Genomic DNA, 16,309 nt, shown 5'->3' with positions numbered 1-16,309 from the left:
AATGAGCTGATGTAACAAGCATGAGCTTTTGACATTTTTACTATTGCTGTGATGAAACACCAGGACCAAAAGCGACTTGGGGAGGAGAGGGCTTATTTTGCTTATGGTTTCTATGTCATAGTTCATCGAAGGAAATAAAGGCAGGAACTCAAGGCAGAAGTCTGGGGTACAGGAGCTGATACAGAGGCCAATCAAGGGGTGCTGCTTACCAGCTTGCTCCACATGGCTTGCTCAGCCTGTTTTCATATAGAACCCAGGGCTACCAACCCAGGAGTGGCCCCACCCACAATGGCCTGGGCCCTGCTGATTAATACCCTACAGACCTGCCTACAGCCTGTTCTTATGGAGTCGTTTGCTCAGCTGGAATTCTCTCCTCTCAGATGACTCCAGCTTGCATAAGTTGACATAAAATTAGCCAGCACAGATGAAATAGCTCTACTTTGTGAATCTGGACCATGTCATTCAGAATGATCTGTAGCTAGAAGTTTTCCTGTGTCCTGCCTGGTCCTGCAGCCTCTCAGACCCAAGTAAACACACAGAAGTTTGTATCAATTACAAATTGCCAGTCCATGGCCTATGGCTCAATTTTCTTGCTAGCTAGCACTTATAACTCAACTCAGCTCATTTCTATTAATCTATATGTCACCATGTGTTCCATTGCTTTACCTGTGTGCCATTACATGCTGCTCCCTGGACAGTGGGATGATGTCTCCCCCACCTCTGCCTTTCCTCTTCCTGTCTATCTGCTTGTATTTCCTGCCTGCCTCTAAGCTGCCTTGTCATAGGCCAATACAGCTTTATTTATTAACCAATCAGAGCAGCACATTCATAGCATACAGAAAGACATCCCACAGCAGTGATCCTTCAGAATTACTGGTTTCCCATGGTGGCCTGCCTGGCTCTGCATCTCCGGCAGAAATGTTTTGGGTTTTGTTTGTTTCTTGTTTTTCCCTCTTTCAGCCTATGTCAAGTAGGGTTTGACTTTATAATCTTACTTTGAGGAAAATAGAATTGGTTGTTACCCAGAAAAGCCTGTGAATTACAAAGATAATAGAGGATTTTCTTTGTTTGAAAAAGTAGTATAGAAAAAATAATGCCTGTAAAATCTTCAAACAGGTTGCTAGAGTGTACAATAAAACAGGGCATTTCTAATTTGGCCCTTTTAAACTTAAAAAAAAAACTTTTAAATTTTCAAGGAGAATAAAAGCTATAATGGGAAATGTATCATATAGGAATGAAAATTGCAAAGTATATGCCAAGAGTTTTTAAAATATGTGTACAACTTAACCCAGTAACTTCTGCTTGGAGGGGGAAAAAAAACTGAGTTAAATTTCAATAATGGGGGTTGGGGGGTAGTGGTACACATCTTTAATCCCAGCACTCGGGAGGCAGAGGCAGGAGGACCTCTGTGAGTTTGAGGCCAGACTGGTCTACAGAGCAAGATCCATGACAGGCACCAAAACTACACAGAGAAACCCTGTCTCAGAAAAAAAAAAAAAAAAAAATTCAGTAATCCTGGGTTAAGTGATGTCCCTGATAAGCTAAGATATGCAGTCAATTGCAGATACGATAGTCAAAATGAGGGGTGGGTGTTCATTCCATTGCTAGTTTATAGATGAGGGGTGGGTGTGCACTGTTTCTAGTTCATTACCATCAAGAACTAAAAGAAGTATAACTCCTCGTAGAATATTATTTCACTCAATCATCCCATATCCCATGGTATCCTACCTTTAATGTCACAGACGAGGAAACTGGGGCACCAGGAGAGCTGTAACTTGGCTGTTAGCCGGCAGAGTGGGGAAACCAATGTAGGTCTGTGGGACTTGGCCCTGCTAGGCTCACTCTGCAGAACCTGTTATCTTTGTGAGTCTTCACACTGGATACTGGTCCTCCCCATCTTACCATACAGAAGGTTCCTAGCACACTCTTTTAAGATTATCGAATGCATCTTAAAGATTGCTGTCCTTTGTGGAATTTAAGCAGTTACATCCTCTCTGTCCCTTACCCCTGCAGAATTGTGTGATTTCCCTTAGGCTCCCCTCAGACAACCTTGCTCAGTTTTTTAATGTCATGCCCGTTGTGACCAGCCCACCCATCTGCTGCTTGAAATCCTTGGACCAGTTAGTAGTCACTTTGAGGTTCTTTCTAATGTTAAACTTCATTGTCAACATGAGTGGATTTAGAAGCATCTAGAAGACACTTCTGTGCTTATATCTGTGAATGCGTTCCTAGAGAGGTTTGACTGAGGAAGAAATGCCCACCCTAAGCGTGGGTGATACTGTCATATAGGCAGGGGTCCCAGAGTGAATGAAAAGAAGGAAATGAGGAAGTCAAGTGAGCCAGTGTGTCTTAGTTAGGGTTTCTGTTGCTGTGAAGCGATGCCATGACCTGGAAACTCCTATAAAGGAAAACATTTAATTGGGTGGCTTATAGTTCAGAGGTTCAGTTGATTATCATCATGGTGGGAAGCAAGGCAGTGTGCAGGCAGACATGGTACTGGAGAAGGAGCTGAGAGTTCTACATCTTGACCCTCAGGCAACAGGAAGTGGTCTGGGACACTGGGCGTGTCTTGAGCATATATGAGACCTCAAAGCCCACCCACCCCTACAGTGACACACTTCCTCCAACAAGGCCATACCTACTGCAACAAAGCCACACCTCCTACTAGTACCATTCCCCATGAGCTTATGGGGGCCAATTACGTTCAAACCACCACAGTATTCCTCACCCCTCCCCTCTGCCTTGCATTCCCACTGCCATGCCTCCCTGCCATGATCGACTGTTTCTCCTTAACTTAGGAGCCAAAGTAAATCCTTTTTCCCCTAAGGTTCTTTGAGTCACACATTTTGTCACAGAAACAAGGAAAGTAGCTGATACAGTGTCCAACTGCTGTTAACCATTTCAGCCTTCATTCCACCATCCTCCATGTGCTGACCTAGGCATCAGAGCTACAGAGGTAGAAAATTAGATCGTTTGGACACACTCCTAGTCCACACACCATCACATGTGTATGCTAGAGTGCATATTTCTTAGCATTTGTGAAAGGTTGACTTTACATACTCTTCCTGTACCTTCTACCGGAGAGCTCCTCCTGTCCTCACCACCTCAGGAGACACTTGATGAGTTACACAATGGCTCTCCTGTGCTCTATTTGCTGCTATAGAGGGACTTCCTGGTGGGAGACCATGTGGGTGATGAGGGCATCTGTGCGTTGCTTGCTTAGTTATTTGACCTTGGACAGTTTGCTAAAGTTGGAAACTCGGTTCTCTCCCCTTCTTTCTGTTTCCTGCCAAAAGACAGTCCTGTGTCTAAGCCAACTGTTTCCATGTGTTCTAATTAACAACAAATAACACATTGGCCACACTGTTTGGTGACTAAGAGAGTAGACAGTGACATCTGTCAGATTGGATCTGAATCCCAGTTTTCTGCTTACTCTGTGACCTTGAGAATAGTGTTTGGCTCAAAAATATCTGGAGGATGAAAAGAATAAGGGGTGGGCGTGCTTTGAGGGTAACAGGGTACTGCTGTTACTGTGGGCTCCTCGGTGGCCTTGCTGAAGTCTGCTGACAAGGAGCTCAGGGGTAAAGGAGAAATGAGGCCGGCTCCTCATTCTCAGTCCCTCCCATCAAGTTGTTACCGTGTTTCCCACTTTTCTCTCTATAGTCCAGACATGTCTGCGGCAACTGCACCACATTCCTGCCCCCCACAGAAAGACACCATTGATCACATAGGATTTGGGTGAAAACCAAAACCAATAGTTTCCCGGGCAAAGAATTCACAGGGGTTCTGCAGAGGTAAGGGACACAGACAGTGCACCTGCTCACCTGGGCTCAAAGAAGAGCCAGAACCTGTCGAGTGAGGCCTCACTTAGTCCTCAAGGTGCCCACAGGACAGGAGCCGTTATCTTCCGTTCTCACAAGGCAAGAGGTGAGAAGCAGGAAGGCGCCACATTTGCTCATCTTTGGATTCCCAGCAGCTAGCACTGTGGTTTGCATACGGGAAGTGTTCAGTAAATATAGTCAGTGAGCAGTAAATGCATCCTTTTTTTTTTCCTTTGTGTGAAAGTCTTGTTATCGCCCATGTTGACCTCAGTTCACGGTGCTGTTTGGAGGCTCCTTGTTTGCAACTGAGGGAGAGATGAAGAGTATGGCTTGGTGTAGAGGATTCCTTATTGCTAGAACACATGCAGGAGGCCCACTGAACACTACAGATGACAAGGAGAGAAGAGTTGCAGCCCTGTGAATCCAGCTGCCATTAAACGAGCTTCAGCTCCTCCAAGTGTTTGTGCTTCTTCCCCCACCCTCACCTGTCACATGTCCTGGCAGGGCTGGGCAGTTGACTGAGCCTGGATGACAGTGAGCATTCCTTAAACTTGGTGGGTACTGTCATCTCGGTGGGTGATCTGAGGTGGGACTCCACCATCTCCAACCACGGAGCTGGACGTTGTGGATGGATCCCCTCTCTGACATTGCATCTCTTGTGACAGTTGTTTTGTATAGAGCAGAGCCATTCATGGTGTGTGCCTGGTTCGTGGGTGGTTGTAAAGATTAAAGGAGTTCATTGATGCTGAGTAATCAGGACGGGTTGTGGGGCAGGGTTAGTGCTCAGTAAATGTCAGCTGCTGTCGACTCTTTGATTGTCCTACCGTCGTGCTGCCTCTGTGGTGTTAAACTGTAGTTTACAGGAATCCTGTGCTGCTGCTCCCTTGCCTCCTAGGCATACTTTTGCAAAGTCAGTTTGAGGCATAGCTTTTTACCCACAGAAGTTAAATTTCTGCCTGCTGCTGGGGTTTGGCAGTAGTTCTGTCCCCTCGGGGCACTTCATGAAGGAAGAATTGGGTGTCTCTCTCCTGTCCTTGGGCTTTGTGCATCGGTAGACGGTGCCCACAGAGGGCTGTCTTTCTGACCTGTCCAGAACTCTAAAGACAACATTCCCCAGCCAGGGCTCTACCGCGTGCACTGACAGTACATGGAGGAAGCACAGAAAGGCCTGCAGGGGGATTGACGTCTTCAGTGCGGTGGACTTAAGAACTTGTTTCTGTGACGGGCCTTCGTGGCACTTTTTCAGCCTGTTCTGGACTCCCCTCTGCTTCCATTGTCCCCGTTGTCCTTGGGAGAAGAGAATTGATTTCCTTTCTTCCCCACAAATTAGAAAGCAGCACCATAAATTCTAGGGGGACAAACTTGGCTGGTACCTGTTGGACTCAGGCTAAACCCTGAACAAGCTATAAAACTTGGAGGAGTTGATTTATTTTTTATTTTTTTGGAGCCTTTTTAGTTTTTCAGGTGCATAATTTCCTCATTAAAGTGTTCTGTCGATTTTTTTTCTGAGCCAGGCACTGGCTCGTTTTAATCATTTTAATCATTGCACTACAGCATTGCTCTACATGTAGTGTAGTTGTTGAAAGGGTCCCTTTTCTCCCGGAGTTTAGAGTAAACCGAGGACAAGTGCTGTAGAAGCCAGCAGGATGCTGTGATAGAAAATGAAGGGGCAGTTACCTCACCTTGTCAGAGCTGAGCATGTCATGCTACAGCCAAGTGAGCAGCCATTTCCACAGAGTGGGAAGCTTACTCCAAAATCCCCACCTAGACACCCTGTAAAGGAGCTTCCAGAGCTGCTATGGATAGTTCGCAGGCTTAAGGAGGATTCTTGGAGTACTGTCACCACTTACAGCTCCCGGATGACAAAAAGAGGCAGCCATCAAAGTAACTACCCGCTGCTCTTTTTGAACCTATAGCACTTTAATTTCCTATTTGTATGGCTTTCTTGTCCACTTGAATCCTTCGTTCTGGCTCTTCTCCGGCATACAGCAGTGCCCTTCACCATGCTGCACTTATACCTCCCCTCTGCTTTCTCTCTCTTTTTTGAGATTTATTTATTTTGTGTTTATGAGTGTTTACCTCCATGTGTGTATGTGTGCATGGGCCTCGTACCCACAGAGATCAGAAGTGGGTTTTGGATCTCCTTGACCTGGAGTCACGGGTGATTGTGATCTGGCAACCGAATCGAGGTCCTCTGCATGAGCACAAGTACTCTTAACTGCTATGCCATCCATCTCTCCAGCCCCTCCCTTTTTCCTTTAGACAAAAGAGCAGAACTGCTTTGTCTGATCCGATTCAAGATGCACCTGTGTGTCTGGGGGCACTGGTGTTGGACCTTCTTCACAGCTGTATGGAGGAGTAAACACACTGATAGCATTCCTTAGACACTGGAATAAGCAGCACTGTCTGCGGGGTCAGGGTTAGCATGAAGTATCTTTTCGTAGGCCTCTCCACATGGCACATTTATCGGAGGGCTTCTGGAGTTCAAGCTCTGTAAGAGCGGACTTAGAGACCGCTCTACAGGATCTTTCTTAACACATCCAGCAGGGATCTTGACTGTTTTGAATCCTGGGGAAAGTTCTTTCCCTTTACTATTCGAATCTCAAGATTACATATTAGCAGCATCAGTTTAATTTATTTAACACAAAGACCTTACCACAGTAGCTGTGTGGGAAATCACCAGTCATCGTGAAAATCATGGCTGACCTTTGTTGAGCACTGCCGAGGTTTCGATATGATTTGAATCATTTGGGGCAGTTTTGTCTCCCAGTGCGGCAGTGTTGGGGTGGTGGGTCCTTGTGAAAGTTTGCTCATGTTGTGTATCAGTGTAGTTTTCGTAGGACCGCCGGCTGGTTCCTGCAAGAGGGAGTTGTTAGGAAGAGAAAGCCTGATCCCTGAGCTGCTCTCTTCTGATCTCACCCTGTGTCCTGTCCCTCTAACGCGTACCCTGACGTGACATCATCTGCCATGATGTGAGCAGCCAGAGACCTGCACCTTTCGCCTTTTGGCCTCCAAAAGTGTTGACTAGATAATCTTTCCCGTGTAAGGGACCTGCCCTCGGGTACCTTATTATAGCAACAGCATGGACTGAAACGAGCCTTTACATGCTAGACACTTCACATAACTCTTTCCTGTTACCTTTCGTAACACCTTCAAGTACGTATTTTCCCCATTTTAAAGGGAAGATGTCTGGAAGCCACATAATCAGTAAGGGCTGGATTTGAACCCAAGAAGTTGGATTCAAGAATCTGTGCTGCCTTCCAGTTGTAAGTGGAGCAGTAGACTCCTGTCACACATTGCCTAAGTCCATTGTCACAGTCAAGAGGACATTACTTTCCCTTTCTGTTTTGAGAAAATGAGCTCATGGGGGCTGAGAATCTTGCTCCTGCTTCTGTTCATACAAGTCTGGGCACAGACTCAGTCCAGGTCTGGGGGCCTCCGTGTGTCTCAGGAGGGCTTGTCCTTCGGACTGCACACCTTGCACCGTATGAGCACGTGTATGAGTTCATTTCTGCATCACTCCAAATGTCCCGGGCTGCATGAGTCTCGACGTGTGGCTTCCAGCGTGTGGCTCCATTGCAGCCCGGTGTTTTGTGGCCTCTGTCCATCGGTTTTCAGAGAACAGCAAGCATGGCAGTCTTGACTTTGATAATCTTCTTTTGACAAATCCTATGGAATAGCAAGGTTGCCACAGTGTTAGTACTGCCTTGGATTTGAGAACCTTCCAGATTACTCTCCTGCTTTCCTGTTCAACAGAGATTGGAAGAGAATACTACAAGGGACTCATTTCATAAAGTGGGAGTGGGGCTGAAACTGAAGGATTAACATGTAAAAGGGGTGCAGATCAAAACCCCGCCAGGCCCCCCCAGCTTGTGGCCTTGTGATTTTTATACTGTGACTTGGAGGTCGGATAGGAACACATCACTGTGTGTTTCTAGTGGTCTAGGGAAATCGAGGAGAGTTAACCTTGTCACGTGAAGCCCACTTGTTACAGTAGAGGAGATTCATGAGCCCAAAGAGACGGCAAGTTCCAGGGTTTACAACTTGGAAGTTGTGGAGCAGCTGGTGTCTAAATCAGTTTTCATCCAATGTTCTGCTGTCTCCAGCTGTGACCTTACAGCAAAATACATTGACTTGTGTGCCTCGGTTTCCTCATCAGCCGAGCAGGCAACAGTGATGTGGCCCACATAGCGTGCGGATTCATTTTTGTCCACTTGACACAGTCTAGTCACTTGAGAAGAGAGAACTTCAGTTGAGGAACTGACTCCATCAGATTGGCCTGGGGGCGTCTCTATGGGACGGTTTCTTGGTTAATGATTGGTGTGCGAAGGCCAAGACCACTTTGGCCAGTGCCACCCCTGGACAGGTGGCCTGAGTTTTATAAGAAGGCAAGCTGAGCGAGTCATGAAAAGCCAGTAAGCGGCGTTTCTCTGTGGTTCCTGCCTCTGCTCCTGCTTGAGTTCCTGCCCTGACCTCCCTAGTCATGAGCTGTGATCAGGAAGTGTAAGCTAAATGAACATGTTCCTCTTCAGATGTTTTTAGGGAGGGTGCTTATCACAGCCCCAGGGAGCAAACGAGGACATGTTGAGTGCTTGTTAAGAGTTAAATGAATACGTTTATGTAAAATGTCCTGCTGGCACAGGACACCACACTCTTGCCATGATGATATCCTTACTCTGCAGCCTGCCTCTGCCTTGGTGTAGCAGGAACCCACCAGACATCCTGGACTCAGCCACTCCCTGCCCACTCTGTGGATATAATGTAGTGAGAGTCTCCTTTAAAAGTAATAATAATAATAACCATAGCTCAAATGTTTCATCATCAAATTAATACATTTCATACAAATACTATGAGTGAAAGGTGTGGGGTTTTATAAATTGATGGGCAAGAAGACATGGATTGAAATGGCTACTGTAGTTACATAGGGAATGTTAATTTAAAATTTTTTCTTACTAAACAGTTGTGATGGCACACACCTTTAATCCCAGTACTTGGGAAGCAGAGGCAGGTTATCTCTGAGTTTGAGGCCAGCCTTGGCTACAGAGTGAGTTCCAGGACAGTTAGGACTACACAGAGAAAACCTGTCTCAAAAAATCTTAAGAAAAAGAAGAAAAGGAAGACAGAAAATGTCTCCTTTAAGTATTTCTTCTTAACGTGTCCCCCTTCCCGGTGGAAATTAGCCCAGTGGTTACCGTAGCTGGGAAAGTTAGGACCTCCAGAGTCGGCAATGCAGAATGAGGAACTGTTAGCCAGTTTTTCTCCCTGGTGTGGGAAGAACCACTGAAGGGATGGGGCTTGGTTGTGACCACAGTGACAAATTCAGGATCTGAAACATGTTAAGAAAGGTGGCATTTCTCAGCAGACGGACTGTATGATGTGAAGGGGAAATGAAAGAGCTGGCTCTTGAAGGGCAGAAAGAACCAGAAAAGGAGAAGCACTCAGGACGGTTAGTAAGCTTTCCAAGTCTGACCTTGACCAGGAGGCAGTGTAGTAAGTGGGAGAAGATGGGGTCTGCGCTCTGCTTTGTGTCTTTCTGTAAAAGCGAGGTCAGTGTGCCTCGTCTTCCTGACCCCTGATTTCCTTACCTGTGAACTGGGTTTAGGAACAGTAAGAACGTATGCTGATGTTACTGGGGTATCTCCCAACAAAATCACACTGCCTGTGGGTCTGTCAGTAAAAGGCACGGAGAAGAACCCCTCAGGAGACGGTTTCAGAGAACAGCGTCTGCTTTATTGCTTGTGAGCTGCCACTTACGTAGTGGAAGCCTATCAGCTGATTGGTTAGCACGTGGCCTCGGATTGGACAGTGAGCGCTCATCCCACCAAGGTCTCTACGCAGAAGAAGCACATAAAAGGAGACATGGAGAGAGCAGACTCATACATGGGCCAGTCGATGGCTGCTCACAATGCTTCAGAAGTCAGTGTTCTGACTTCTGGGAATGCTCAGGAACATGGTGTGCCATGCTTCTTACGTAGATGCATAGTGTGCCGAGTAGGCTGACCACCAGTCATGCCCGAATTTTCTCCTGCATGCCTAACTCACAGAGTTACCGCAAGAACTAGATGAGCAGATGCCTGCAATTTGAGAGATCATGAAGAAAAGTTTTATCTTGCCCCCAAAACCAAAACACCTTTCAAAGGCCAGTAGTTGTCATCTGCTGAAATTGTGCTGGTCGTTCTCTCTCAGTGGCAGCGGTTTGGCATGGACCTGATTTCTGGCCAGGGGTTTATCGCCGTTATTGAGTGCATGTCAAGTACTTATGTTCCCCTGGAGACAGTAGGCCTCTAACACTGAATGAAAATTCCCAATTGATTAACAGTCCGCGCGTCTCTGTTTCCAAGCACTGCCTTAGGAAGCACAAAGAGATTTATTTTATTTTTACCTCAGCCTGGTGGGGGTCCGGCTCATTTCCAAAGCAATTAATTATATTCTTGTCTTATCTGTGATGCAGAGCGGTTGGTTCAGCAGGATGATTGGGGATGTAATTTCATTTCTGAACAGCAATCTCCACAGCTGTGTTCTGCTGACGGAGAAGTAGACCCGTGCCGGTAACTCTGTAGCTCCATCCCAGACAGCACCGTGGTGCACACTGGGCTGCCTCGAGACAGTGAGTGGGGCTTGCTTGTTTTCCGGAGGCAAAGCCTGATGGAGTTGATCGTGCTGTTCTGCACACATGTCCACTTTGATCTAGCTGAATGGCATGTCAGGCAGAGACAACCCCCTCCCCCTGTTTCTTCGCACGTACCCAGGGGCTCCCCAGTTGAAACATTTCTCATATCAGAAACCTGAATGTGTTTGCCATAGATGAGTATACTGTCAATTGAAAAGATAAAAAGCAGTTTTCAAAACAATATATACGGGTGGAACCAGTGCGTGTTTAAAAATAAGCAGGCTCTTCAGAGAAATCTTGTTAAAATCAGAGTGATAGCAGTGGCTATAATAAGGAGGTCCAGTCCCTTTGCAGTGTCTCCTAGCTTTTCTTCAGTGACTTTGTATGACTTTAACAAAAGGTAAAAATCTGTAAAAGACTAAGCCTGGGAGTGTGGGAGCACTGAGTGGGAGCACCGAGCTGTAAAGTCTTCAGTCCTGACTAGTATGGCAGCTGCATTTGGCAGGAACTCTTGAGTGAGGTCCTTCCTACTTGAGAGAACCCTCAGGAGCACCAAGCCTTGCTCCCACTCATCATCCAGGGCCTAGATGGAAAGCTGATTTTTGAGTCACACACTTGAAGTCTCTGTCAGCTGTATCCGGCGTCTCTGGCCTCTGCCATGCCCTTAACTCGATGCTTATCCCTGCTCATCTGAGTTACCCTTAGCCTCCGCCATCCACTTGAGTGCAACTCTGCATGGCCACTGCTCTGAATATCTTCCCTCAGTAGCATGCTGGAACTCCCAGGGTGTATTTCCCTTAAGGTCCCAGACCAGTCCTTTCTGCTTCTCTGCTCAGCATAACCTCATGTCACCTGTCCCCCTCTATGCCCCAGGCCTTTGTACCTGCAGCTCTTCACCCTCCCCAACTCATCTGGCTTGTACACACTCAGCATTACCTGGACCCTCACTGCAAGGTGCCTCTCACTTAATCTGACTACTTGTTGCACACTCCAAGACTCAGACCCAGCACCCCTGAGCAGCAGGTATGCTCTTGGTGTAGTCAGCTTCTCCTAGAGCTGGTGGACCGCAGCATTTTGCACATGGGCTTGAAGACATGGAAGAGGCTGGAGTAACTATCAACTGAGTGAGAAACTATTTCAGTCCTAAAGTGTCTCTTTTCATCAATATGAATTAAGAACTTGGATGAGAATCAGATATCCAGCTGTCCCCCAAGGTCTGCCATCGTTTCTGACTTTCCACACTGGCCTGCACAATGGAGTAGAGGAAGAGCATCTTAGGAATGGTAGTTAACATCTCTCTTCCTCCCTCACTTCATCTAGTAAAAGAAACCAAAAGCATTTCTTAGGGTGTACAAGAGGTCCATGTGAGGTTCCTGGAATGTAGTCATTTGATTGATATTTGAGTGCTTGCTGTATACATGGCATACTTTGGTGAGCAAATAGCCTGCCATTCATAGAAAGAAAGACAAGCGACAAATGAGTGATGAGAGCCAGAGAGCAGCATGTGTGAGAAGGTCGGTTCAGAACCAGGACCTCTAGACACCGGAAAGTAAGACCTGGAGGAGTGGGGGGACTTCCTGAATTGTCCCACCACGATGCAGCCAGGCCAAGTTGTTTAGTTTTGCTCTGATTTTAATCTCTGGAAAGATTATGTCTTCTTTCATCACTATACCTATAATTTAGCCTAAATGTCAAGAATGTGTTTTTGAAATTTTCTAAGTTATACAAGCATCTGGAATTACCATCATTACTGTAGTGATTTCTGTGCTTCTGCTCTATGCTCTTTGGACTTGAGTAGAACATTCCCTCCCCCGACTCCCAAGGCCTTTTCTGATGTTTCTCCACTCAACATTGGGTGTATCAGCTGCTTTGTTACACCTTACTGCAGCTCAGCCTGAGGTAATAGATGTGAGGTATTGGCAAGACGTACCCCTGTCACTCAAGGTACATGTTGATGTGGCAAGAAAGATTTGACAGTTGTGTGGGGTAAACACCCAAGTGTCACTGCTAATGGAATTATGGGCCAGTCGTGGAGTAAACCGTGTGAAGCCCGTAATCAGAAGCTGTCCAGCAGATACTCTGAACTCATGAGTGCTTAGCACTGAGAACTGGGTCTTGCTGTTTGACCTGCCCATGTGCTGCTGATACTGAACTCGCTGGTTCTTTAACATTTTTGTCTATTGCTGCGTGTGTCTGATGTTAAAAAGCACCTAGAAATACTAGATTTGGAAAGAAGAAATCACTGCGTTAGCTTTCTGCCACATGCAATATGAATACTGTATAATGCATCTTAAACTTTAAAAAACAGATTTCTCTACTTAAGAATCCTAAACATTGGTTTAAAAGATTTTTTTTATTATACCTTTTAATTATACCTAATTATTTAAACCTTTTATTATACCTAATCAATTTAAGCTTGGGAAGTTCTTCCTTATGTCTGGCCCAAATCTTCTATGGTTTGAGTGCATTTCTTTTCATTTGTACAAATGAAAAACAGCTGCCCAGCCTTCCCAATGACAACCTTTATGTGCTCACAGACAGAGGTAAGGTCACCCCCATCCTTCTTCTGGACTGTGACTGATGCCTTTATCCCATCTTCAGAGTTTCCATTTCCCATCCCTTTAATCATTTCTTGATTTCCCCTAAGCTTTTCTACAACCCTCCTTAAACTCAGATTCCAAGCAGAACATAATATCCTAAGGCTCACCATTAGCCTTCCCAGGTTGTCCTATGTCCCAGTCATTCATACAGGAAATAGGTAACATTGTCCACATCCAGAAAGATGAGATATAGGATTCACAGCAGATGAGGCCCAGTTTGTAGGCAGTTAGCAAGCCAAAACTCAGGTCTGTCTAAGAAGCACTCACAGGGGTACGCCTCCTGCCTCCCCTTCGGGAGGCACACAGAGAGATAATGAGCAGCTTGTTTTCTAGGGCCTGTTGCTTAGGGAAGATGATGCAGTGTGTGTTGAAACTTCTTGCTCAACATCATCCCTGTTACTTAGATCTCTTAAGTGGTTTTCAGTGTGACCTCTCTGCCACCTCCAATCCTTTTAAAAAATGAAATTCCTGAGCAATAGTTTGGGTGTTTTTGAAGTCATGACTGTCATGAAGTAGGCATGCAGGTCTGACCAGAAAGTTCCACAGACTTCTTGTGCTGAAGTACAGCTGAACTCAGACACTCTTGACAATTCTTTCTTTAGTTGTATCTGCAGGAAGCAGGGGGCCTAGGCAAGTGCAGGCAGGGGGCCAGAATGATTGTATATGTACCCTCCAAGTTACTTTCTAGCTACTTAGAGGGTCTATTTTAAATGGTGACTGCGAATTTACTAATAAGTATTCTAAATCTTTACCATGTTTTTGCTGTCTTCAGATGTTAGGGCCCATTACACAATGTCTGGCAGGTGGTAATGACCCTTGTGTTTTGGATATTTTGCAATTTTTGTATTGCAACCAGTATTCACAAATGCCTGAGATGTCAGTGTTGGGGTAACTGATTGCAGGGGTCATCATGTATTAATGAATGAAATGCAGGCCAGTGATATTTCACCGTAAGACATGGGTTTAGATACATCTATATGCCTGAGGATGTCCAAGTTCTAGAAAACTATGTTTTCATGGGTTCTGCCCAGTCTTCACTAGAAGTGGGGGATACTCTTCTTGATTCCATTCTGGTTAACCTCCAGAAAGCTTGTCTATGATTAAGAGACATTGAGTAGAGCAACTAATTTGCTTTTCCCTCCTTCGTGATGTCAGAATTCTAACGGGGTCTGTAAAGACTGCCTGCCAGCTCGTATGTGAGGGCAGAAACTTAGAGGTCTGGTGTTTCATTGTGGTGAACTCGGATGTCTGTTTTCTTCCTTGCTAAAATCGTGTCCTCCTGTCACCGAGCAGGCATTCTGAACACGTGCTGCACTGAGGACTGAGTGGGAGTGCTGCATGTGTGACCTCTGTTTTCCCTTTTACAGTCTAACAGGCAGCCGGCGAAGTTAAACCTTCTCACCTGCCAGGTGAAACCAAATGCAGAGGACAAGAAGTCTTTTGACCTGATATCACGTGAGTCCCATTTTTAAAACCTGTTTGGTTACTGTGGCTCTGGCAGCTACAGGTCTGGAGCATCAAAATTTCTCAAAATGGGCTTCCTCAGAGTTAACCCCCAGCTTGTTTAGGGAGACCCATGGAAGGAACCCTTTTGTTGACTCACTTCCTTGTTTGAGGGAGAACCTTACTTTGTCTCCTAAGCTAACCTTGAGTTCAAGCAATCCTGCCTCAGCTTCTCAAACCTCTGAATCTATAGGTTAGCACCACCTCAGGTCTCTTAGTTTGCACCTTGAAGGCCTAGCTGGGGCCTGTGTGATTGTGTTTAGAATGTGAATGGATGGCTAGGTGTGGTGGTGCATACTTTAGGCAGGGGGAGGTAGAGTTCATGAACTGGAGGCCAGCCCGTTTTCTACCTGTCAGGTCCAGGCCAGCCAGGGCTACATAGTGAGACCCTGTCTCAGAAAAAAAGAGTAAGACTCTAGGCTTATGCATTGAACTGTTTCTAATGTTCCCTCAGACAAGGTTTCTAATTATATCACCATGTCACTCATTGAGCTGCAAAGATACCAGTGTCGGTGTGAAGCCCAGACACTGAAGTTGTAGGAGATCCCAGCTTGCACCTGTTGGTTAAGAAACACTGGTGTAGATGCAGGAATGCAGGCACACCACCGTTGCAACATGTCTGATTTGTCCATTACATCCTTGCAAAAATCGGGCTCTTCGCCGGGCGGTGGTGGCGCACGCCTTTAATCCCAGCACTCAGGAGGCAGAGCCAGGCGGATCTCTGTGAGTTCGAGGCCAGCCTGGACTACCAAGTGAGTTCCAGGAAAGGCGCAAAGCTACACAGAGAAACCCTGTCTCGAAAAACCAAAAAAAAAAAAAAAAAAAAAAATCGGGCTCTTCAAGGAAAAAAATAGCTCCCTTGCTTCCAAACAGTGACTTGGAAACTCTGAATTGTCACCACACCCCCTCACTTCGTCACTGCATGGCACTTTGCTTTTCTCCTCGATGAGGGAGCAAGACCAGCCACCCGCTCTCTGCCTGTATCCTACGTTCCCTGTGTTCAGGGGTTGGCCTGAGGTACTGGTTTGCTAGCCTGCGCTTACTGACCCACTGTGCAGCTGAGGGGGACTCCTTCTCCACCACTCTACAGAACAGTGAGACCCAGCTGGGGATATAGAGCTAAGGGGGGAGCGAGCACTTGTCCGGCACATGCTCAGTCCCATTCCCAGCACCTCCAAACCAAAGAGATAAATAGGATAGACCAGAGCCACTCTGCACTCTCCTGAAACACTGCAACACCAGCTTAAAGCCTAACATGGCAGACTGGAAGCCGGATGACCTACACAGAAGCACAGACACATAGTCCTGCCCTTGACGTTTTCTGGCGAGCTCCTATGATTGAATCATTTGTGAGGCTCTTCAGGGGGAAGCCAAGTCTCCTGCAGCGCCTCTGAGCAATTCCGATTCCTAATGATTTCCATGATTACTTGGATTATTGATGGTAATCACCATATGACTTGGTTGTTAATGGGCATCAGTTATTGAGTGTCTAAATCTATCACATGTCATTGTGTATATATAATATTGCTAATTCTCACAAAAGGTCATCAGTTTCCCATTTTATAGAAGAAAAAGCTGGGTGAGTTGGGCCAGATCACCCAGCAGTAAGGAAGGCAGGCACTCAGAAGTACACCTTGCTCTCTAAGGGTGCTGAGTGGGAGTGCCTGCCTGGAGCAGTCACATAAGGAAGTGGTCTGTGTTGCTGAAGTTAAGTATGTTGAAGCACTAGTACAATCCTGAGTTTTTTAAATGAACTTCCCCATCCATCTCTTAGG

General features: G+C 46.2%; 1 protein-coding gene across 5 annotated transcripts in view; it reads left to right on the top strand.

Annotated features, from left to right (window-relative positions):
- The window catches only part of Asap1 (ArfGAP with SH3 domain, ankyrin repeat and PH domain 1), a 319,306-nt gene that overhangs the window by 247,030 nt on the left and 55,967 nt on the right, over positions 1 to 16,309 (top strand). For all 5 annotated transcript variants that reach the window (XM_052747906.1, XM_052747903.1, XM_052747904.1 and 2 more), the window contains one exon: positions 14,399 to 14,486. In XM_052747906.1, the coding sequence (XP_052603866.1) occupies positions 14,399 to 14,486 (88 nt within the window). The remainder of the gene's footprint in view (positions 1 to 14,398; positions 14,487 to 16,309) is intronic.

The sequence above is a fragment of the Peromyscus californicus genome, unplaced genomic scaffold, assembly GCF_007827085.1.
Source record: "Peromyscus californicus insignis strain IS unplaced genomic scaffold, ASM782708v3 Scaffold_20__1_contigs__length_68692818, whole genome shotgun sequence".
NCBI classification, from domain to species: domain Eukaryota; kingdom Metazoa; phylum Chordata; class Mammalia; order Rodentia; family Cricetidae; genus Peromyscus; species Peromyscus californicus.
The sequence above is the reverse complement of the archived record's forward strand: the minus strand, read 5'-3'. Positions and strand labels throughout refer to the sequence as shown.